Source organism: Lampetra fluviatilis, chromosome 4 (genome assembly GCF_964198595.1).
Source record: "Lampetra fluviatilis chromosome 4, kcLamFluv1.1, whole genome shotgun sequence".
Lineage (NCBI taxonomy): Eukaryota > Metazoa > Chordata > Hyperoartia > Petromyzontiformes > Petromyzontidae > Lampetra > Lampetra fluviatilis.
In genome coordinates, this window is record NC_136278.1 from 5,927,730 (window position 1) to 5,952,119 (window position 24,390).

Here is a 24,390-nt window from a genome sequence, read left to right on the forward strand (position 1 = left end):
ATTGTCACATGTACAAGCGTTCAACATGCCAGTTTATTACGTTTTCAGTGCACTGTTAACTTCCAACCAAATTAATCAATAAAGAAGATCTGATTGCTAAATTTGGTTGGAAGGATTGTTTTGCTGTATTGGGTAGTGGAGGGTCTCTAATGACATATCCGGTCAGAACATTACATGGTCCAACATAAAAAAAAAACAATTCCGAATCGTAATATTGACTACAAAAACCTACGTGTTAAGTTTACCACTGCGTAGGTTTTTAAAATTGTGTCGTACAGCTTTCTAATGGATTTTCAAGTTGTATTTTGTGTTGTTCATGATATTCGACGATTTAGTCTATGTGCAGAAGAAGCTCCCAGCATGCTGAGCGAAACATCGAAAATTGTGAACACGAAATAAATCATTGTTTTTAGAAAATCCCAGCTCTGCTACAACTATTGATTAATACGATACAAGGATGCTACACATATACACTGTGCACATACAAAATGTTTCATTTCAAAAAGAAAAAATATGCAGTCGCACACTGTGTTGAATTGACATCCACGCAGCGTGCTTCTTAGAACACAATTATATTCGCCCCAATCCTTTTTCAACCCCTCCCAGAGAAGATTACCTTTTTTTACTGTGGGTGGTTAATTTGACCATGGGTAACAGCCTGTAATGGCCCACTTTTTGGAAAGAGCATTACAGGATCATTAGCCTCCAGAATCCACATACACAGGATAGATATTCTTCTAGATGGTGCAAAACAAATCACCAAGGAAGTCAAAAGATGCAGGGGCTATGAAATGGCTGGCCTTTAACAGAAGGAAAACATTCCAATTTTTTTTTAATAGAGACCATTTTGTTTTTACCCATATACAGGTAAATTTAAAATACGCACAATGCCAAGCCACAAAATAAAACAATCTGCAATAATAATTAATTGATATGGCCCGCTGTGCGTTTGCTCTCTAGGCCTGATGCGTGCCTTGGAAGCCAATGGCTTTAAAATATTTGGAACACGCACGCATCCAAAGTGATGAAGGATTCTTGCTACCATAAAAAAACAGACACCCATTGTTTAAAACTCGGCAAGAACCCATTGAGACCAAGTCTCATTTGCAACGGAGGCTTGGTGCCATGAAAGCAATACAATATAGTAAACAATGATGAAAAATCGTTCAAAGAGAACTGCACACTGACCAGCATGGTGAAATGGAGTCAATTAACTCCCATGACCAGTACAGCATGGAAAGGCCTTCAAGCAGCAATAGATTCACAATGGGCTCTGTATACCATATATAGCTATAATTAGATATTAAAAAACATCAAGCAAGGTCGTGATATGAGCATACCATTTCAAGTAAAAGGTATTGTAGGAAGGTATAAAATATTATTGAGTAACAATTGCATTCGTAATGTCCAAACAAGGTGACCGATAGGAATAAATAGAGATGCAATATTGTTCCATGCACACAGTGTTGTCATCATCATTATTTTTCTACTGCTAGATGAAAGGCTTATGATGCCACAATCAATAATCGCTCCTACGTATCAACATATACCATCGCTCCCGTTCTGCAGCTGTCATCCTCCGTGGCCAATCAACCCTTCCAGCAATGAGTCCTGACCAAGCCCACTTGCCTTAACAGTCATCCAACCATACGTATCTAATTTGTGTTTGCTTTGCTATCCACATGCTCCTCTTTCCATCTCGGTTTAACTCGTGGCATGCATCTCTCTATGCTGCTTGGTCAATGTCCATGCTTCTGATCCGTGTCATAGAAGGTGATATACACCGATTAAAAAAAAACCTTTTATAGTCACACATTGGTATGTGTGACACATTGGTATGTGTCATAGAGATGGAAGAGAAGACCAAATACACTCTAAAGGGGCTCCAGAGGTCCTTCATGAACACTGCGACCGCTTCTGTCAGGAGTGGCCTTGGGCAAACAACTGCTGTGATGCACCTTTACCTGTTCACAATGCTCACCTTCTTGTCAAGAATGTAGTTTTTGTGGATTTTCTCTCCAACTTTCAAACTTTCGACATCCACCAGCACTTTTGAGATGATGTCATCCTTCATCATGTCAGCATCGTACATGGTGAGCTCCAGCACGTTCTACGGTGGTGGAGGAGGCGATGACGTCACTTTATTCAGACATTGCGCCAGCCCTGCCTGGTTAAGGCTAACAACACGTGCAGCACTTCAATTTTCGACATACACAGCAATCTATTTATATGGATAATTTTCAAGGAAAATAAACCTCCGAATTACTCCCACTAATCTCAACACTCATTAAATTGTTTAACTCTCGCCTCTAAGATATGGATGTCTCTTTTTTAACCATCTTCAATCACCCGTTGAGTCAAAAGGAAGAGGTCATTAGAAATTCCAGAAATGGCCATACGTTGTGCAGAAGACACAGTTAGGACATGTTACATTCGAGAATGCCAGGATTACATAAAAAAAACATTTCATACAAAGCCATTATTCTTAAGGATAACTTCATACAAATTTAGATACAACAATTATCAAAAGCAGCGCTAAAAGATCTAGAAGTACCAATATGGCTATCATCAATAAATAATTTGCAACCTTAACAAGTGCTGTTTCCGTACTATGCATCGCTCTAAAGCCCGACTGAAATGTCTCTAACAGCTGATATTTTACCTGCTGAGCCACCACATGCTCAACAATTTTCGACAAAAAGGTAAATAGAGAATATTGGTCGATAAATTGCGAGACTTTCAGGGTTCAGATTTTGTTTCTTTAGTTATGGAATAATGGTTGACAATTTAAAAGAACGAGGTACCGCACCGGTGCAAAGTGATCCACTCATTATAGACACGACCAGGGGACGATTACATGAACAACTGATACCACCAAGTAAAGCTTAAACGGCTGCTACCATTGCACCTCCGGTTAGCATGGTTGGCTACGTACGGTGCTAAAGAAGTTCAACATAAATACATAGACTCACACAGTGGCCCATTTCTTTAGAACGGCTTTTTGTATTTAGTTTGTTGTCCTTCCCCTGCACCTCTGATTAGCACTGTTGGCTACGTACGGTGCGAAAGAAGTGCATCCTGGATACATGCAGACAAGGCCGCATCAAAATAGGTAATAACCAAAGCAGTAAAACTAAATAACGATGCTTAAATATGTAGAGAAAATGAGTCAACCATACCTGTCAACCCCGTATCAGTGCCTACTTTATTACAGACCAATTCAGACCTCATTGGTCACCCCGTGCCCTTATATATATCTCAACGTTCATCCTACCAAGTCCCATCACGAGGGAGAAACACAAATATAATTTTATTTTGCCCGTATTGAAACGGCTGTACGCCGTATGGACCTGAAAACTAAATTTCCCTGCGCAAGAAAACGGGGTAAACCGTATGGGTAGATAGGTATGGTCAATTAATAATTATATAAAAGGATGAAACGATTTAAAAGGATTTAATACGTTTAAAAGATAGATTGTAAGATAAAATATATTGTTCGCGGCAGCACAGTGCGCCAGGCATGTCAACCAGTTGCCCAACACAACACAGAGTACACATCCACACAAAGACAAATGCAGATCGCCAACCCTCGTTAAGCTCAAGTCAATGAATTCATCGTTAAGTTCACCAACTGCACCGTGTTGCTACTCCCCCCCACACCCCACCATTACATTACGCAGCTCAAAACACAACAACTATCAATCTTGCAAATGACTTGTATGATCGGAGGAAAGGAGTAACATGACTGGACAGTTTCGAACGGAGGCAAATCAACACTCTAAAAGATTTCACCACCTAAATGCGTTAATATCTCCCTTTAAAGCAGTGGTTCTTAACCTTTACTGGAGCCTTGCGCCCCAATTTGGTTCTCAATCTTAAATTTATTTATTAATAAATACATCGGGTTTGATGAAACAAAGTAGTTGCACTTACGTGCCCGTGCTTAATCTGTCTTTCGATGATTTATTCACCTTCTAAAAACTATCTGGCCATGTCTCGCACCCCCAGAAAGGGCATCTCGCACCAACCAGGGGGTGGGTGCACCCCAGGTTAAAAAGAACCACTGCTTTAAAGGAACACACACTCGTGAATGCACATACGCTTTCTGCACATTTCGTTACTGGATTCTGGATTTTTTTTTAAAGCAGCATCTGGTTAAAATTCTGGCAAATAACGCTGCTGAATGTCAAGTAGGATGTGAAGCCAACGTGGCAGGTAATGCATGGCCCATCTGTATGGAAAACAAAACTTGTAATTATTGCCACTTAGTGGAGCTATTTGTCAGATGATAAGCTCAAGGAGATAAGCTGATAACCGTGTCACCGTAGGTGCCTGATGTTTTTTTTTTAAATTGGGTTTTGGAGACGCGAGGCGCATTCTAAATGTCGTTCGGTACCAATCTATGTGACCACACTGCAAAACAATGTTATCACCACTTTCGGGGAAAAAAATAAATAGTAAATACAATGTTGGCATTGTTGACAGCTGTTGATTGAATGTTAAATCACACGACATTGGTAAACGTGTAAGGCGTAAAAACAGGGCAGATGGCGCAGGCTTTACATGATGCAACACTGCAAGTCTGAGTGCAAATATAACGCTGCATTCACAACAATGAAGGCGTTATGGCAATGAATGCCTTCAAATTTCTGCATTGAAGTTTGCCTCAACCACTAAACCCACTTGTTGCCGTCGTCGTCGAATACCTCCATCCCTCATTTCCCTCCATTCCTTCAGTTAGTTCTTGTCCAGCAGTGGTCTATGAATTTTACTGGTAGGAACCGCCAGGTGACACCAGCCCACAGGGGATTATTGTGTCCGTCGTGCAGCGAGGGGCTGGGTGGGGAGGGAGGGGCTGGGTGGGGGGTGGGAGGGGTTGGGTGGGAGGGGCTGGGTGGGGGGTGGGAGGGGGTGGAAGGGGCTGGGTGGGGAGGGGCTGGGTGGGGACGGTGGGGAGTGGCTGGGTGGGGAGGGTGGGAGGGGCTGGGTGGGGAGGGGCTGGGTGGGGACGGTGGGGAGGGGCTGGGTGGAGAGGGCGGGGCTGGGCTGGGTGGGGAGGGGCTGGTCACCCCGTGGTGCCCTTTTAAAACTCAACGTTCAACCTATTCACGCCGGCTTGAGCCCGCCCTCACAGTCGGCCATATTTGCGGAATACACCACGCCGCCGTTGACCCTGGCCATTAACCGAGCAACCCAACGTTCCTACCAGCTCCCTCCGCAGGAATGTGTTTATATGAGCTCATCTCAATGCCGGCCTCAACTTTTTTTGCCTTCTCTCAGTCTCTACGCCGCGTCGATTGTTGTTCGTCTGTTGTTCTGGAGATCGCATCGTGCCCATACCCACTTGATTTATTTTGATTTAACAGCAGCATTGGTGACCCCTGTTCTCTTCCCTTTATTATTCCTTCCTTACCCTATCTCTTTGACTTACTCCTAATGTAGACTTAACTTTCGTGACTGCAGGAATTCATTTTCTTGGTTCTTTCGGTAAAGTCACATAGATAGAGAACAAAAAATCTAAATTAAAAGCAAAAAACCCACGACGTTTTGATCGCAACGCATTTAATTTAGATTTTTAGTTTTCTATCTACGTGACTTTACCGAAAGAACCAAGACTATATTACTCCTAATGTAATTATTTTCGTAGGTCGTTGGCAAATTGTGCAGCCTAACGACCGTATGTGCCATCCGTAACCTAAAACTGCCTAAATGTGCATTGCCGTGCGATATGCACTTTGCACACCGTCGCTTATTTGAACAGCTACTGGGGAAGAGAGATCTGCTGACCTAGGAATTGTCCACCAATAGCAGTTTGTCATCTCCGGCGATAATTTTGTTCATGAAATTAGTGATGAAAATATTCTTCAATTAATTAAAGTGCGTTTTATCTCAATCAACGATGACCGAGTGGACGGAATTCGTCAAGCGTGACGATGACTGCAACTACCCACAAAGGCGTGACTGACGATATTAAATTAGCACGTCTAAATAAAGATGAAGATGATTTAGTTGTGCAATTAGACTGAAGTTCATTGAGGAAAGACAACATTCGTAACTGGGCGATACATGTATATACTGTAAAGGGATTTATTGAATATACAGATTCGTCTGACCTGAAAGTATTTGGGAGGGGTGTGAAATTGCACACCCATCACAACATTATTTATGGCTTCATTGTAGTTGCTTTAGTCAACTGAACCAAAATAACGACATTTCAAACCGCAGACTAATACTTGATTGCAATGCCACATGTTGTCATCGAATAGACCAACAGCGATTCAAATATATTTATATTTTAATGCTACGTTGACACTCCATGTACTCAGCCTTTCTCATGCTTAACCTCCTCTACCTGGCATCCTCCATAAATATGGCAGTGGTGATTGAAACGTTGTTTTCAAACCAAGTTTAACTGCTATTACAGCAACTTAACAGGAATCGTAATGATACAGCAAGCGTGCTGTGACGGTTCCACCTGAAGACGGAAGCTTGTGTTGCCTCCGAAACGTCGTGATTTTTATTTAACTTTTATTAATTTTAATTAAAAACATTATTTTTTACCTACGTGACTTTACTGAAAAAACCTAAGAGTATGAATCCTTGCAGTCACGAAAGCATGAAATCTAGAAGGAATCGTAATGGTTTTGTAATTATTTGTGGAGTGTGTATTTTTACCATAATCACTGCCGGGTGAAGTAAAAATCATGGCATGCCGCATCTTCACTTTTGCGTTCACCCCATTACGTCACGAGCTGGCCTGGGTGGTGGGCCAAGCTCTGAGAGTGCGTGAGGTTTGGTTTTCATTGCAGAGATCCGAGAGCCCCATGATGTGGAGTTAAACAGCAACGTTATGACTACGCAGGTGTCCGCGGTGATGCCGTACAGATCTCCGATGACGCGATGCGTCTTTGGTTTGCACCGTGCGTCATTCGGCATGATCTCCGATGTTTGGCTCCACATTCTGGAAGCTTTTTTCAGGAACGGAATGGAGGGGCTAACTCTTATTCAGTTCAGGAGAGACCGGCTAACTTAATTCAGTTCCTGAAGAAGCGCCCAACGCGTGGAACGAAAAAACGTCTGACGTCATGCAAAACAACACGCGGTACAAACCCCAAAAACGCACAGACTGAGAGCTAACCAGAAATGAGGGGCTGCCTCTGAGAACAAGCCGCAGTGAGGACAGGTCTCACGGGCCCGGCCTGGTGCGAACATCGTGCCGGGTGGGGTTAGGGGGACAGGGTCAAAAGTCAGATCTGGAATTGGAGTTGCTGATGGATGAAGGGGGCGAATTTTGAGGCGGACACCAAACTTATGATGGATGGGTGAGAATACAGGAGTGATGAAATGTCGAAAAGCACATGACTTTGGCAATTTGGCTCACCACTGGTCACGACAACAAAGCATCAACGCATAGTAAAATGTGGTCAATAAAACGCGAGCTTCACACGTGTGCAAACCTTGTCCACACGGGTGACGTTTTAACAACCATATCTTTCATGCAAATAACAAAAAAAGTTCGTGAATCAAGGGAGGACAGTGTAGGGGACATGACGATTGCCAGTACTACAGATTTCCCCCCCCCCCCCCACCAATGAGATGTGAAACTTGTGATAACAATGGAACAGGAGACTGTGAGCAAACGGATCTTGGTGAAGTAGAATGAGCTGTATCGTGTCCGCCCCAACTCACCGTAAGTGCCGTGTGGACCTGAAAGAAGAACGTCTCATCCCATTGTGGATTGCTCGAGTTGTTGATAATTTTGGTGGAAACCGGCTTGGCAGACGCGGTGGGAAGATTCAGCTGCACGTAGCAGTCGGGTTTGCTGACTGCAGCCGCATCCCAAAAACAAAACACGCAGATATCGTTATTAATGATCTGCTGAGTGGACCATTACATTGCAGGATCGTGAGAGGTTGTGGAGACTTTAGGGTGACCTTCATTGGGCAGTGGATTGACGATGACGATTAATAAACATCATGAAGAAGTACATCTTCCAAAACACACACCACAAATACATAGATACGACCTAAAAAGTAACACCATCTGTCTGCAAGCTGCATGCTAATTAAAGGGACATACTGTATTAGGACTTCAGAGTCCAGCAGCGGTAGAGTGATTAGTGGGCAGCGCTATCAAACTCGTGTTCCGAGTTTTATTCCTTGCCATGGCTGACATCAGTGACGAGTGATATCAGAACAAATACTGCCCGCCAATCCACATTGACAAATGTGGTGAAATATGGTCAAAACCCCATGTCTGGAAGAAAATCATTTCTAAACAGTAGCGTGTAGAAAATGCTTTTGCACGCGTCACGGTGGGTACTGCAAGATCCGACTATATCCCTCCAGCGCTCGTTGAGCTGCATTGGCTTTCGGTTGCCGAACGAACACATTATAAGTCCACACTCATTACACCCAAAGGGCTTGCCACAATTGTGAACCACAATACCTTTCTGATCTCGTCAAGGAGCATAAACCATCACGCAAACTCCGGTCATCTTCACAGCAGCTTTTGGCTAGCCATCGAACAAAGACAGTTACCACATCATGTGCTTGCAGATGCACTTCTGCGGCCATCTGGAACGCCCTTCCTTCCGATATTAGGAAGCCACTGGAGCTATGCACTTTTAAATATAGAATGAAAACGAATTTCTATTGTACTGCTTTTTGTGTTTAGTTTCTTGTCCTTTCCCATACCTCCGATTAGCACGGACGTATGGTGCAAAGGAAGTGCAACATACTGTACATACATTAATAACTTGGGTTTTCTATAGTTCCTGAGTACAGGCCCGAAATGTCAAGAGGCTAGCAAGAAGCAACGTGGTGTGGGAAGGTCTTCATCGGTGGATTGAGAATGACTTCAATTGTTTTTTTTTCGAATTTCAACAGAACATTAAACCAACGTGCCAAAACACGGTCTATTGCAACAGAAGTAAACTATAATGGGCATGAGTTGCTCATCAAGTAGCGCACTGTATACCAGAGCTGCCATATTGCTTGAAACCCTTCACCACCGACTGCAGTGCCTCCACTCTCACGAATGCCTCGTTGATTGAAGAGCCGTGTTTTTAAGGTAAATTTTTAACCAATGACAACTTCGTTACTAGGCAACGCTGCTCTTGATCGGACACCACATCAACCTTTCTCAACGTAAGGTAGAATTAAAATAAGGCAACCTGCTAAGTTATCCCAATTAGATTGTAAGATTATTTTCAAACGCCTCCCCATTATCATCATCAGCGATGATCGGGACAATCCTGAACTTGTTCAAAGTCTTCCCAAATCACCACCATCCGTAAAATTATAAAATAGCACGGATCCAAATGTGTAATTATCTAAAACAAATGATGAGCACATTGTGTTTTCTAAATGTTTTTTCCCGTGAGTTTACACTAACATAAGTCTAGGCAAAAACATTTAAAATAATTTTTAATTAATTCTTTCTATACTCTGTGTACTATTGCTTAACCCTATAAATAATACTCATTTAGGAGATATTTTTCAATCAACAACTGGTTGAAGGCCTTCCCACACACCATGCTTGTCATGGTGATTTAATGACCACACTTTATAACACTGGTAAGTGGTGAAGGTAGTAGAGTGGCAGGAGACCCAGTAAACATGGAACGTTGGGCCAGTGTTGGATCTCGCCATGGAGATCCCAACCATATCATAATGTTGGCCCAACATTGCACATTTGCTGGATGATTGCGTGGGGGGCAGGCGGCAGGAGCAGCTAATAAACTTAACTCTGGTCACCGGATTAATATAAAAGTGTGCCAACCACACTCCAACTGCTTACAGCGCTAACCACACTGCAACCTCCGCTTAGCACGGCTGGCTACGTACGGTGGGAAAGAAGTTCAACGTAAATACACGATTCGTCTTCAAATTGTAAACGCCACGAAACCTACTTTGCAATTTTTATCTAATGAGTGAATAACCATGCAAAGTCGAGGCAATAGTGCAACTATTTTTTTAACGGTACTTTACATTCTATGTCTTAATGTTGCTTAATACTGCGCGCAAATAAGTTGGGAAAATCTAAATAAGATTCAAGGTTCATAAGTACAAGAAACCCATAAGAATTAAACCTGTGCACGATTCATGATTACAGACGTCACGTCCGACTGAAAACAAACAGAAAATATATTAGGACTAACCAAACCAAAGCTTATTTCAACACGGGTTTTGCAATACCGTATTACTAATAAGCCAAAAAATGTGTGTCCCGCGCGTGACGTCACTCCACATGACCCCCCCCCCTCATAAATCATGAGCGGATGACGTCACTCCACATAGAGCTCCCCCCCCCTCACCAATAATCATGAGCTGATGACGTCACTCATGTGGCCCCCACCCCCTCATTAATAATCATTAGCCGGTCATTATTTTCGATTGAATATTTCAGATTAACTGCAATACACCCGTCCTTGGACGGGCTATAGGCGAGTTGATTTGAAGCTTTCGTGACTGCAGGAATCCACACTCTCTGATTCTTTCGGTAAAGTCACGTGGGTAGAAAAATTCATGAAATAAAAGAAAGCACGACGTTTCGGTCGCAACACAAGCATCCGTCTTCAGGACTTTTATTTTATTAATTTTTCTATCTACGTGACTTTACTGAAAAAACCAGAAAGTATAGGCTTGTTCTCCAGAATATCTAAATATAAGGACGCACTCCCCCGCCACCCAATACAGTACTTTAAAGTAAAAAAGTTGGACGTTTGTCTTATAATCTAGAGAATACATTTGTAATAAGAGCCATGTATGGCTCACGTGGTGATCGGCTTGCCGGTCCCGCTTTGTAGCCAATGAAGGGAGAGCCAGGGAGCATGGCCTCGGCGTGATCACGGCATGTTAGCTAAGGTGATTGGCCTGGCCGATCGGGGCCTCAGCTAATGGGAAGCCGGATCAGAGGCGTGGTCCCGGGATTGACGGGGAACCATCTGGAACGGTCAACGCTGACTACGGAGGATTGGCTTAGGGGTACCACGTGACCCAGGGATTAAGAGGAGGAGAGACAGAGGAGTCGGGAGCAGACCTGGGAACGAAGAAAGCAGGAGTCACGCGCGTACGGGGCTCCGGGTGCCACGTGCGCGGTGGGGACTTAGCTGGGAGTCTGCCCGCTTTCCGTTGTCTGTCAGCAACGGGGAGTGTGTGTGTAACTGTGGAAGTGGAAAAATAAAAGGACTGATTCCAGAAGCCGTCTCGAAAAGGTTTATTACACATTTGCCTCTGGAAGACGTGTTTTAATCTAGTCGTTCAGAATATGGTTCTCCGTAGCAACACATGACCACCCAGAGGGCAAAAGGCACCACCAGATGTTCATAATCATCTTCCACAAGACATCTATTCCCATTTTGATGCAGCACGTTCACAATCATCTTCTGGAAGGTGGCAGTCCACGGTACCAAATCTCCAAATTATAAAACGAACTTTTCGTTTCCAAAATGACGCCAAAGTTTGCGAGTTTTAATTTCTGGAGTGTCTTATAATTCGGATAAATAAAGTGTATACAGTAATGCCATGCCATGGATCTCAAAAGCTGGGCTTGATCTTTGGATGCAAGTTCAAACGGGGTCGAATAACTGCCTGCAGCTATATTGGGGCACATGTTACCCTCCCTCCACCACGCAATTACAAGAAGCAGTTTTTCCACTTTCATTCTGAAATAGACCTCGGCATGGGTTAAATTCGACCTTGCTTTGTAACGACATTAATACTGGTAGGAACCTCCTGGTTACACCAGCCCACAGGGGATTATTGTGTCCGTCCGTCCTGCAGGGAGGGGCTGGGTGGGGAGGGGCTGGGTGGGGAGGGGAGAGCCTGGGTGGGGCTGGGTAGGGAGGGGCTGGTCACCCCCGTGGTGCCCTTATAAAACTCAACGTTTAACCTACTCACGCCGGCTTGTGCCCGCCCTCACAGTCGGGCATATTTGCGGAATACACCACGCCGCCGTTGACCCTGGCCATTGACCGAGCAACCCAACGTTCCTACCAGCTCCCTCCGCAGGAATGTGTTTATAGAGTGGAGAACTCTTAATTGTGAATTTGCTTGACTGTTTGTACATAGAACTTCTTTCGCACCGTACGTACCCAACCGTGCTAAATTGGAGGTACGGGGGGGGGGGGGAGTATGGACAGGTGTGCGGAATGAACGCCAAGGGGCTAAAACAGGAGACGATGTCTTCTTGGTTCTTTCGGTAAAGTCACGTAGAAGGGAAGTAATAAAATAATGAAAATAAAACATAATAAAACAATTCTCACGACGTTTCGGCCACAACGCAAGCAGCCATCCTCAGGTGAAAACCAGGTCTGTCGAGGCGACAGCGTCATTCAGAAACGTCGTGAGAATTTGTTTATTATGTTTTATTTTTATTATTTTATTACTTCCCTTCTACGTGACTTTACCAAAAGAACCAAGAAGATGAATCCCTGCAGTCACGAAAGCTTTAAATCGAAAGGAGACGATGTCTTTTGGAAGACGATTCAGAATGACTGGTGGCTAAATGATTGAGATTTATGCAAAAAATATCAGTTTTACGACGAATGTACCTTTTAAAAACACACGTTTGGGATTAATACACCTCTGGAAAGCCAGCTGGGGATATATTAATACTTATTACAACACGTCGGGGAACATTAAGCCTCTTAAAGCTACAATTACATAATAGTAGTTCGGATTATACATTGACATGTCCACACGACTCTCCTCTTTCCTCCACCGAACGTTACATCATCATACTTTGCCTACGGCATTTGTGGGGACATTTAAAATCAACCAGCAAAGCTTGGTTGTGCCCCAACTTGTTGTGTCAGTATTAATATTCCCAGCTCGCTACCCTTAGGTGTATTGATCACAAACGCGCGCGTGTGTGTGGTTATAAAACTGAAAACGTTCTCGCACGATTCCTGATCATCACAATCAGAATCATCTTTCAGCAGCAAATATGCTTTGAAGCTCACATTTGTTAAAGGAGTGTTGTACACAGTGCACAACGCAGCAGCATCACGCATTCCACCAGAACCGGCCCTAGACCTTTGGGGGCCCTAAGCAAAATTTGGTTGGAGGCCCCTTTGATGTATGATTTTTTTTCACCCACTAGCTAGCAGTGACTCTAGGGGGCCCTCTGCTGGCCACGGGGCCCTTTGCAATTGCAAGGGTCGCTTAGTGGCTGGGCCGGCTCTGCATTCCACCTTGCATACATACACACGGTCGCGAAACGTGTTGTGGCATGAATATTATTACATTCATTATTATGCAGCAGGAACATCTATTATGGAAATCCTAACAAGGTGCAGGCCCTGAAATGACTTGCGCACGCTCCTGTTGGCAGAAGGGCCTCCATTAGCAGGAGCTCTAGAGATACTCTCCAGAGGGCATTCTGCCCTCTTCTTCCATGCTGGCTGGACACCTTGGAAGATGTTGGAGTACCCACATTTAACCCCACCACAAGCGGCCTGCCGATAAGACAGTGCTATACCGATGGACACTGCTCGGTGGTCAGAAGCGGGGGGGGAGGGATAAAAAAAATTAACCCATAAAAACAAAGTTTTTCACTCTAAATACTTTATATGCGTGGCATCGGGGCGGCTAGAGTCCTCTCGTCCTCTGGCTTGAGATGGCTGCCACCTATGGGTCAGATGATTGTGTGCCAGCATTAACCAATTGGTAAATAAATATTTAATTGTTTTTCGCTAAACAGTGTACAATTTCGGAAAAAAATTTCACGGAAATTCATTGTCACGCACAACGAGTCTTTGTGCAAAATGTCAGCTCGATTGGATCACGGGAAGTGGGTTAAAAAACGACTGAAAGATTTGCACGGTCCTAAGCAAGCAAGCAAGCGAACTTAATATAAATGATTTAATAACGCACCTATAAAACGTTAAGAAATAACATTGACGATCACCTAACATGTTTGAATTGTGTTTTAACTATTTCTGTAAAAATGTGACGATGATTTAACAAATTCTCAAATTCAACAAGCTAGTCAATACAAATAAACAAAGAATGACTAAAGCTATTGAGGTACAAAATATAATACATATCTGAAGTACAATTTAAACTGGATTTGAAATGTAAAAATGGGTTTTACTTACATATGTCATTTCCATGTATGTTCACAGCTTTGATCACTCGTACAGACAGTTTTCTGTAAGGATAATATTCCTGCGTTGAAACAACAAGAACATTACTTGATCATTATTCAATTTAAAAATCACATCCCACCTCTGCGGTAATTTTACTTGCAATCATTCCAAATTGTACCATATCAACACTTTGCTTTACGCCAATTCTTTCTAATTACTGGTACATTTACCAACACAACAACTAGAAAATACGCTAATACTTTTACACACTGCACATTTTTCAAGTCGTGCATTTCTTTTTAAATTCAAAGTCATACATTGCTGTGGTTTTTTTTGGATTCTATTCCTGTAATTTATGCCAGATGTGCTATCGGTGTCGCGCTATGAGACAAAGTATTTGTCTGCAAATCTTTCACGGCAGTTTGCTGCTGCGCAAAAGCATTCTCTCAAGCGGCTTTTCATCGTTTGTACCGTAGGGGGCACACTTTCGAACACACTCCGCTATTGTTTAGAATTTTCAAAAGTAAAAATTTTGCTACATTAAGTGCAAAAGCAACTTTAATTATTGTTGTGTATGCTGTCAATATTGACCAGGCTGAGAAAAACAACTTGATACAATTGAGGGCACCGTTTAATCTCGGATGGCTGCCTATGTGCCAACCAAGTGTCCCGGCAATACAGACTCATCACTCTGACTTGCAACCCACCCAGGCACCACGAACAAAGATTCGTGTTTATTCCACGTCCGTGATAACCCTAGCAACATTTGATCCGCATACTTGAGCTGTTAAACACTCCTTGGAGGTTATCATATTAAAATGTGCTCGCTGCTTATTAAAACCATTAAATACCATCAATTACAGCAACAAGCAATGAAAACTGAAAAAAACTGAAAACAAGCAAAGATGGCACTAACTAGATTCGTAGCTTTCGTGACTGCAGGAATTACTCAATGGTTCTTTCGGTAAAGTCACGTGGAAAATAAAATCAAATAATAATAGAATACGACGTTTCGGTTGCAACACAAGCAACCATCATCAGGTAAGAAGTCATGATAAAACACACACGGAAACAACACGGGCAGACACACGTGCAGAGAGAGACACACCGAGCACGACAAACACCAAGGAAACACAGACACGGAAACAACATAGGCAGACACACATGCAGAGAGAGACACACACAAAGACACACACAAAGACAAACAGAAGGCAGTTCATTTTCTACGTGACTTTACCGAAAGAACCAAAGAGTAAAGATGGCACTAGACTGAGTTATAAACAGTCATGGTGCAATTTGATCAAGTATGAGCTAAAAGCCTGCCAATTATCACGATACTTCTGAGGCATAAAAAACATCATGTAGTGCTGCTTCTGTGGAATCTTGCTGCAATTTTAGAGTTGTTATCCCAATACTGCAAGCAGTTAAGTGGGGATGTTTTCATCTTTGTTACACAATGAATTACCAAGCACCAAAGCACATGCTCAAAGAAAAAAAATCATCATTTAGTTCTTGGCTAAATAAATAAATGCATCAATAGATAGACTTCTATTCCATATTTCCACAGAAGCACATTTTGGTCGATTGCTTTATTGGAATTCCAAACAAGTTTTCAATCAGTGCGTATTGTAGCTACGACATCTAGGTCACAAACAAGGACACTGGCAAAGAGAAACGAAACAACAAGTGAACATTGCACAAAGAATCGTTGAAAGACGGTGCTCCGAATGACACTGAAGACGAACAACTAGGGGACACGTGAATCAAGTAACCAATGCAAATTAGACGTAACTTGGACCGTTGAGAAAAGTAAGTGTGCTTCGGGAGAAAACATTGCTGGATGGAATGATAGCTAGCGGACAAGACCAGTGACGGAATAACAGCCAACATCAGAACATTGCGTAGAGGGCAACCACCACAGAGATGGAGCAAAGATATCATCATCCAGCAGTTGGGTAGACAATGGTTAAAAATAATATATGAACCTCTCCGATTACACATTATAGTGCACAACTGTGAGGCAGTGCGGCCCATAACCCCATGATGTGCTCGGGCATTAAAGTGTGAAGGCAGTGTCAGCTGTAACAGCAACGTGCAGCACACGGAGTGGTGACGAGACAGTCGGCTGCACTGTCTGGGTGCTCAAACGGCTCTGAAACGCTTCTCTTCTGCCAAGCCACTCGGCAAATGCCTCTCGCAAACAAGAAATACGAGCTGCCGAATGAATGCACGTGGCGCCGCGCCAGCCTACTCTCTCCTCTGCCACGTCCGATGACATGTGCCGCTAATTCAAATGTAGCCACACTTCTTTCCCCTTTGACACAATTTTCTATTTCTGCCGATCACCATCAGGTTAACCCCTAACATTATGACTGTTAAGCTGTGAAAGATGGTCGAGCAGACCATGATTCAGAAACGACACTTGTAGCTAAAATAGCCATAGAGACAATAACCATCTCCACGTGGTCTCCCTGTGCGTGCTAGTTTACTGACAATGTCATCAAGATAACCGAATGCATAAAAATGGCCTCCTGGCCTGAAACGCATGAAAGCCCAAAAATGTCAAGCAAAGGTCCATACCAGTGTAATACCGTTGAGGACTCTTGGACACCCGGGGTTGAGGCACACGTATTTATTCCGCAACAGTTGTCACAACCGCGGACATACAATACTGGAGGGGGTATCGGCCCCCTCACCCGGCTAGCTGGGAATACACTGCTAGCTATCTCTGACCTACCTCCTAGTCCTCCACTAACGGGCTAGGGGAGGCTGTCTGGCCCGACACTGGTAAGTCGGGCTACGGTACCCGGAGTCCCAGAGCACTAGCTCTGGTTCTCGGGACCACGCCGCTGGCTCGGTCCTGCGCGGCCCTGACAAGGGCGGCGTCCCAGGGGAGTCCAGGGCTCTAGCTAGACGATCTTCGGTCTTCACTGGTTTAGCTTTAACATTCTGCCCCGAGCCCTCTGACACATCCCCCTTTATACTCAACCCCCGCTGAGGGGTGGGGCCCCGGGCTGCCTGGTGTGGACGTCGTTGAGAGCACCCCCCCCCGTGCACTCACGTAGCCCCGCCCACTGTGTTTGTTTCCCATAAGCTGCCATGCATAACGGCTCTCTCTCTAACACCCCTACACCAGGACCAACAAACCAAGATGTCAACTGAACGTTGAAGGCATATCCAGATCAAAATGTGGGGTCTTGTAAAAAAAACTTAGAATGTAGATGATCAATAGTTTTGCCCTCCAAGAAACCCACCTACCTGAACCCAACCCATGCCAGATGAATATCCACGGATTACAAATGGTAACCTGCCAATACTATATGAAACACAGCATGGACACATGCGTCCAAGCCAATCTAAGTACACAAGCTGAAGAAATCCTGCCCACAGGCAGTTCACTGTTGTCCATCACAATTCGAGTGGGCAAGCTGACCATTGTGAACGTCTACAAGCCTCCAACTGCATCGTGGCTAACCACTGTCCTACCAGCGGCTAACCACCCAGCGATCTGCATGAGCGATTTCAACATCCACCACCGTATGAGGGGCTACCAAAAAGAAGACCGAGCAGGTGAACACCTCAAAGACTGGGTGGTAGCCTCTGACACCCACCTCGTCCTCAATGCCAAATGCCCGGGCACCTTCTTCTTAGCCCGCTGGAGGAATAAATTGCTCACCGGACCTCTGCTTCATGAAAAGTGATAACAATGGATGGCTGCTCACCTGATCCCGGAAGGTTCTTAAGAACTTCCCCCACTCACAACACAGGGCCAGCATCGTACTTGTAGGGATCAAAGCGCCGATAGTCGCTTCAGTGCCAAAACCAAGATGGAAGTTCTGAAACGCCTCATGGCCCACCTTTGCAAGCATTGGCGGAGCGACAATCCAGAGAATACCACTTTCTCCAAAATATGGCCATTTTGCTGAAAGTGATAGCCACCAGAAACATCCTGTGCAGCTACAGAAAATAAAATGTGCCTTGCAGGACCTGTCAGAACTACGGCATGCACTGATTCAAGACAAATTCGCACTTGGTGAGAAACCATGGAAAACCTGGAATTCTCACACTCCAGCAGGAAACCTGCGAATCTCTACTGCTGGCTTGGTGCCACCTCACCGCCCCCGCTTTAGGTGCCACGGGTCAGGGCCGACGCCATTGCGGGTTGCCTCCTAGCCAATTCAAAGATCCAACTACTCCCAAAAACAAACGTAGAGTGAAAAAGCACAGCTACAACACTCCACAGTGCATGCAACAGGGACCCACATGTACTCTGCTGCAGAATGTTGCTTTGCCTCATGGTCTAGTAACCGCCACACGAATATCGTAGATGTACAGCTAAACTCCGCAACGAGGTCGGTATAAGGGATGCTTAAGTCCACTCCAACCAAGCGGCTGCCAGTGCTGTTCCAAATTATCCTACCTGCCATCTGCCACAACGCCACTGTGCAACACGAGAAGGAAAAAAATGTAAAGAAATTCAGGCCCTCCAATTCACGAAGACCTGAACAAAGGCATCACGAAAGTGCTTAAAATCACGCCGGCCATTCGGGGAAACAGAAGTCAATATTCATGCAGCTGGCACCAACCGATTATTGACATGGATGGAAAATGTGGGATGCATGCAACGTCCATAACCAATGCCTCATCACTGACCCTGCCTTCAACCACCGTCGTCGAAGAGTGGACAGCACTGAATGGAATCCATAGAGGATACGGGGCAATGTGGCCACATGCTTCACAAGTGGAAGATGAGGGATGGCCCCAAATGTGCCTGTGGTCATGAGTCCCAGACTATGCATTACAGTAATCCCTCGCCACTTCGCGGTTCAAGTTTCGCGGCCTCAGTGCATCGCGGATTTTTCGAACTGATTTAAAGGCCTCATTATACCTGTGCAGTAACACCATCATCATCATTCATCATCACATTCATCGAACTGCACAGGTCTGTCATCGTCGTCATTGTCATTGTCATCGTCGTCATTACTGGAGTCAAGTCTCAAGATACTACTGTCATTGGTGAGTGTAGAACACCATAATACGTATCGTATGAGAGAGAGAGTGAATGTATAATATTAAGGTTTTATAATTAAATAGATTTAAGTAAAATATATATATATATAAAGTATAAATATACATATTTTAAACATTCTGGTACCCACACACACATATATACGGAAATTCCTAGGGGGCCAATCCTACTTCGCGGATTTTCACCTATCGCGAGGGGTTCCGGTCCCCATTAACCGCGATAAACGAGGGATCACTGTATATCACATCAACCTGCCCACTCAGATCTGTTGCTGGAGGCAATTCATATATCCACTTCATATCTCAGGAGACCACTGATTGTATCACCAAACTATGCATCCCATTGTAAGCTTTTCTGTGATATGAAAGATAGCCATAATATATCATGAGGCCTCCTTTTTTCTGACAACAAAACTGAAACCTTTTTTTGCAAGGAATCATGTCTGAATTAACCACAATACTTGTGGTCAGAATGCAAACAAAAAACATACTCTGATAATATATGCATTGTCCTTGAAACTGATTGGTCTACACCAGAGACAGCTTTCTTTTGAGCCTAGTATCAAACGGTGTTCGACCAGAGGACGCCAAAAGGCGTACAGCTCAAACACAATGTACTATCAGAGTAATCAGTTTCAAGGACAATGCATATATCAGAGTATGTTTTTGGTTCGCATTCTGACCACAAGTATTGTGGTTAATGCAGACATGATTCCTCGTAAACATGTTTCAGTTGTGTTGCCAGAAAAAAGGGGAAAAACCTATTCTTATCACCATAATAATTTAATACAAATTTTACAAGGAGCAAAACGTCGGAGGTAAGGCCCAACACCATTCAGTACAAACTGAAAACACATCATAGCTGGACTGCAGAAAACATATCTGCTGAGACCCAATTGTCACACTGCATGACAACCCTTCCAGTGCACGTTTATTTGCAAAGCAGTTCAAATATCCCCAAGCGCAAAGAGTTTTTTGCAAAAAGCTACATAAAAGGCCAAAGCCAGGTCAGAGCAATTCGAGCTTTTGTACAGAACTTGTTGCAAGTTCTGCGTTGCCTGATAACTCATGGTGTGCGTCTGCCTAAAACACATCAACGATTTTATTGAATAACATCCAACTCCCACACACTCCATCCCCATGAACAGATTATCGTGACCATCTTAGGGCCTGAAAGAAAGAAAAAAACGTCCCCCATCAATAACAAACGATTTTCCAGTTGCTTTTGCGGCAGTGCCTAAAACAGCGAGCTCAACCCACATTTCAAAAATGCACGTGGCAAGCTGCTTTTCACACTGCAGTTTGAAAAGGGGAAGTTTAAATCAAATCCAGAGCTGCACAAGAGGTCATGACCGTCATTTTAACAATTCTGCAAAACCTTTGGTCACCATGTGACAAACACGTTGACGTATCGCAGTTGTCTATAAGGAACATCTACTTAATATATACACAGTAGGCACGTGTTCCCGATGTTGGTTTTAAAACACCAACAATCTGAAAATCCAGCCTAGATACAAACTGCAATTTCAGATCTAAAAACATGTTTCCCAATACGAAAAATGTACGTCACTTCCACGACTTACTCTATTGTAAATCGGCCAAGTTGATCAAAGGGCTTCCCAAAACGTGGGAGATGACCCAGAGCAAAAAAGGACTAAGTGCATATATGCAGATGATTTTTTCTACGATAGCTAGCTACCCGTAGGCTTCCATACTACTGTCTACGTATTGGAATGCAAAACATATTCCACGTGAAGGTAAGCCAAGGGTCCAACGTAAAGTTGGTATCTTTATTTGCAGTCTCTAACTCGCAAACACACACTACGGTAAGAAGGAGCTGTGCACAAATGCCTGAGGTCCCATCATCCCCACCCTTGTATAGCTCTCGCCCAACTTTTCTGGAACCTTCTCGAGCATTCCCAACCATCTCTACTCCTTCAGCCCTTCAGTGCCACCCCCCACACACACTGCGCCACTCAACTGGCCACTACTACGTTTCCCTCAATTCCATAACCTGGGCGGGCTCTCATTAAATCCTTTATATTAAGTTCACTTGCTTGCTTGCTTGTGCGCTTACGACCGTGCAAATCTTTCGGTCGTTTTTTAACCCACTTCCCGTGATCCAATCGAGCTGACATTTTGCACACAGACTCGTTGTGCGTGACTATTAATTTTCGTGAAAAATTTTTTCCAAAATTTTCCACTTTTTAGGAAAAAATACATTATATTTAATTACCAATTGCTTAATGGTGGCAGGCAATCATCTGACCCATAGGTGGCAGCCATCTCAAGCCAGAGGACGAGAGGACTCTAGCCGCCACGCATATACAGGATTTAGAGTGAAAAACTTTGTTTTTACGGGTTCATTTTTTTTTCAAATTCCCTCAGCCAATCAGGCTTTGAAGCACCCTTACGCTTCCACCAATCCGGTAAGCGCTTCCAATCAGCCAATCAGACCCGACGCAGAAGATCCCTGGGTTTGATCTTCCACGAAGCTCATGTTTCACCCTAAACTGCATCCACTGCACAAACCATGGCAGACGTTGATACCTGATGCGCAAATGGAAAATTAAAAACTCTCCGATGTGCGACTGTGGTCATCCAGAACAGACCGTACAACATAGCGTACGTATAACGATGCAATTCCCGATCCTCAATTACCAAGAAGACATTACAGCCACCCACTCCGCTGCTGCGGACGCGGTAATTTCGCTTGAACCACCTGAATGCGAAATTGTAGTTGTTTCTCTCTATCTACATCAACCATACGAAAGAAGATCAGCCGATGGCATGAGCGAAGCCGGTACCGCTGACAGCTTTATAGCCTGTAGCGCCTTATTGATGCCCACTTTGAATAACAAAGACGTTGAGCGATGTTGTTCGCAACGGCTAATTGATTAATTAATGAGGTACGTCTCCCGACGACCTCTAACACTCACGAGGTTACCGGTGCGAGCGTGTGGTGGCGGCAACTTGGCTGGAGGGGGGGGGAGAAGATGTATGGGTTACACGGCCAGGGTGGAAAGCCCGGCCACTTGTTGGCAGTGATTGTGGTAAAGTTCTGTTCGTGTAAAAGTTCCCGTTTTCAACGAGCTCTGTTCCCTCTGTATTGTTCTCATAAATAAACCCAACGTTAAGCCGGTAACAATACGAGTATGGGATTTTTTCTTAAGCTTTACTTTATGCACATGTAGTTTTCCATAACTTGTTATTGTAGATCTAGAGGCCTCCTTTCTGCCAATGGCTATACCCGTAACTGTGATAACTGCTGGCCAGATTGTAAAACGCTTCAGAAAGAAAGGTTGCACCCAGAACGTGTGGTCCAAGTCAATAAAGGAATGCCAATCTCACACGCCTACTGGATTATTGAGGGACTACTATTGTGTGCTGTTATCTTGGTGTGGCCTGGGACTGTTTTGTTGTTGTTTTTGCTGCCTTGCCCAAGCTTTGATCAATCTGACTTCTATAATGAATGAATTGATTATTTACTTTACATGTATTTACTTGCATATTTCCCCCCTATATTTTCCACTCCTATCGGTTTATTGGCATTGTTTGCTGTTGTAACATGCCGACTCACGCATACTAGACATCTGTGAAAAAGAGCATCATAGCTCATCGGATTCCTCCAGTTTAAATAAAGATTCTGATCAGGCAACCCCCCCCCCCCCCCCAACATTTGTGACCGTTCCGTAGTTTTGCGTGCCTTGAAGCAATACTGCTGAAATGCTGCACTGCCCTGAAGAGGAGCGTGTGACTGATGGGTTGTTGAATACTTTATTTGTGTTTGTATCTGGAGACGAATGCCCAGACGTATTCTTCTCCGTATCAATTTGGTTATTTAAACTCTCCACAACGACCGTTCCACGAAAACTCATGTTAACCGAAATAACCGCTAATAAAATTGACTTATCAGTTGAAACATAAGTTACAAAAAAATCACTGAGTCTGCAAAGAGAGACATCCGTTTCCACTTCCAAAAACAGTGAGCGTTGTAATGTGAACAAAGCCCAGTCGGCGTCGCTGATTGGCCGCGGGCATGGCTCAGCCCCACTATTCGAGCACTCGGATTGGCAAAAAGTGTCGCCCCGCGTGTCAAAAACGTAAGCGCCGTAAACCAACATTTTAATGTTAAAATGGGACCTCTTTTGGCAGTGTCAAAGTGTGAAAAAATAAGAACAGGTTGTACCCGTTCTGCAAATAAAACAGGTGTGAAGATGTTCAAATACTTTTATTTGGTGTTTGAACATCTTAACACCTGTTTTATTTCCAGAACCTTGTAAAACCTACAACCTATGTTTTGTTATTTTAACGGTCGTCGAAACCACGGGGATCCTATGGAAGACGTTAACCGAAAAAACTGTTAACCGATGTGACCGTTAACAGAGGGACTAATCTACAGCATTGCATTGCGTTCCTGTAACATCCACACATCCATAGTTTCACGTTAATTCAATCACAGCCATCGAGTCAAGGGAAGGGGGGGTGGTGGACATTCCACATTCCTTGGGCATATAATGTTACATTGCTTTGGCAATATAATCTTGCAAGCAAAGGACGATAAGAGATAGTTAGAAGTGCATGCGTGTACTACCTTTGCAAGTCCCGATGATGTGTTTATTGTTGTTGTTGGTGGTTGTTGTCGTGTCGAGGGTGGACGTCTGCCGCCCTTCGCCAAGTCTCTTTGGTGCCTCGTGTCAAAATCGGCGACGAAGGCAGCGCTTGCCAAGGCTGGCAGGGCATGGCGACTCAAGAGGTATCGGAGCATGCTTGAAGAAGAAGATGATGATGATGGTGCAGCAAATGCTTTGCTGGCATCCAACGACACCTCGCCTTGAAATACAACAAATACACGCGCGCGCGCGCGCACACCACGAGCAATAAATAACCACAGTTGACTTTGAAACTTAAAAAAAGTGTAATGCCCTGGGCAGCAAACTGTTTAAAATGTGTAACTTTTGAACGGGTAACTTAATAATATTTGCTGATGAGCAAGGACACACGAGTTAGATGGAACAATACACACACACAAGACGCGCACAGTAACAAGTTGAGCAACTGCTGTACTACGACTTTGTTTCCTTCAAACTTGCCAAATCTACATTGATCACATGTTGTTGACACTGATCACATGTTGTTGACACTGATCACATGTTGTTGACACTGATCACATGTTGTTGACACTGGCCGCCGAGCGTCTCCTGCAGACAGATGCCGACCGATCGATCAGTAGCCCCCCGATGGTAGCGCGCTCGCACACAAAGATC

At 44.1% G+C, this 24,390-nt stretch overlaps 1 protein-coding gene across 1 annotated transcript in view; it reads right to left on the bottom strand.

The window, feature by feature from the left end:
• The window catches only part of PLA2G4F (phospholipase A2 group IVF), a 50,587-nt gene extending 26,432 nt beyond the window's left edge, over positions 1–24,155 (bottom strand). Inside the window, exons 1-5 of the mRNA XM_078855455.1 lie at positions 24,150–24,155; positions 23,718–23,956; positions 14,105–14,174; positions 7,690–7,826; positions 1,982–2,110 (exon numbers count right to left, since the gene is read on the bottom strand). Of these exons, the coding sequence (XP_078711581.1) occupies positions 1,982–2,110; positions 7,690–7,826; positions 14,105–14,174; positions 23,718–23,891 (510 nt within the window). The 5' untranslated portion in view covers positions 23,892–23,956; positions 24,150–24,155. The remainder of the gene's footprint in view (positions 1–1,981; positions 2,111–7,689; positions 7,827–14,104; positions 14,175–23,717; positions 23,957–24,149) is intronic.
• Between the last annotated feature and the right edge of the window lie 235 nt (positions 24,156–24,390).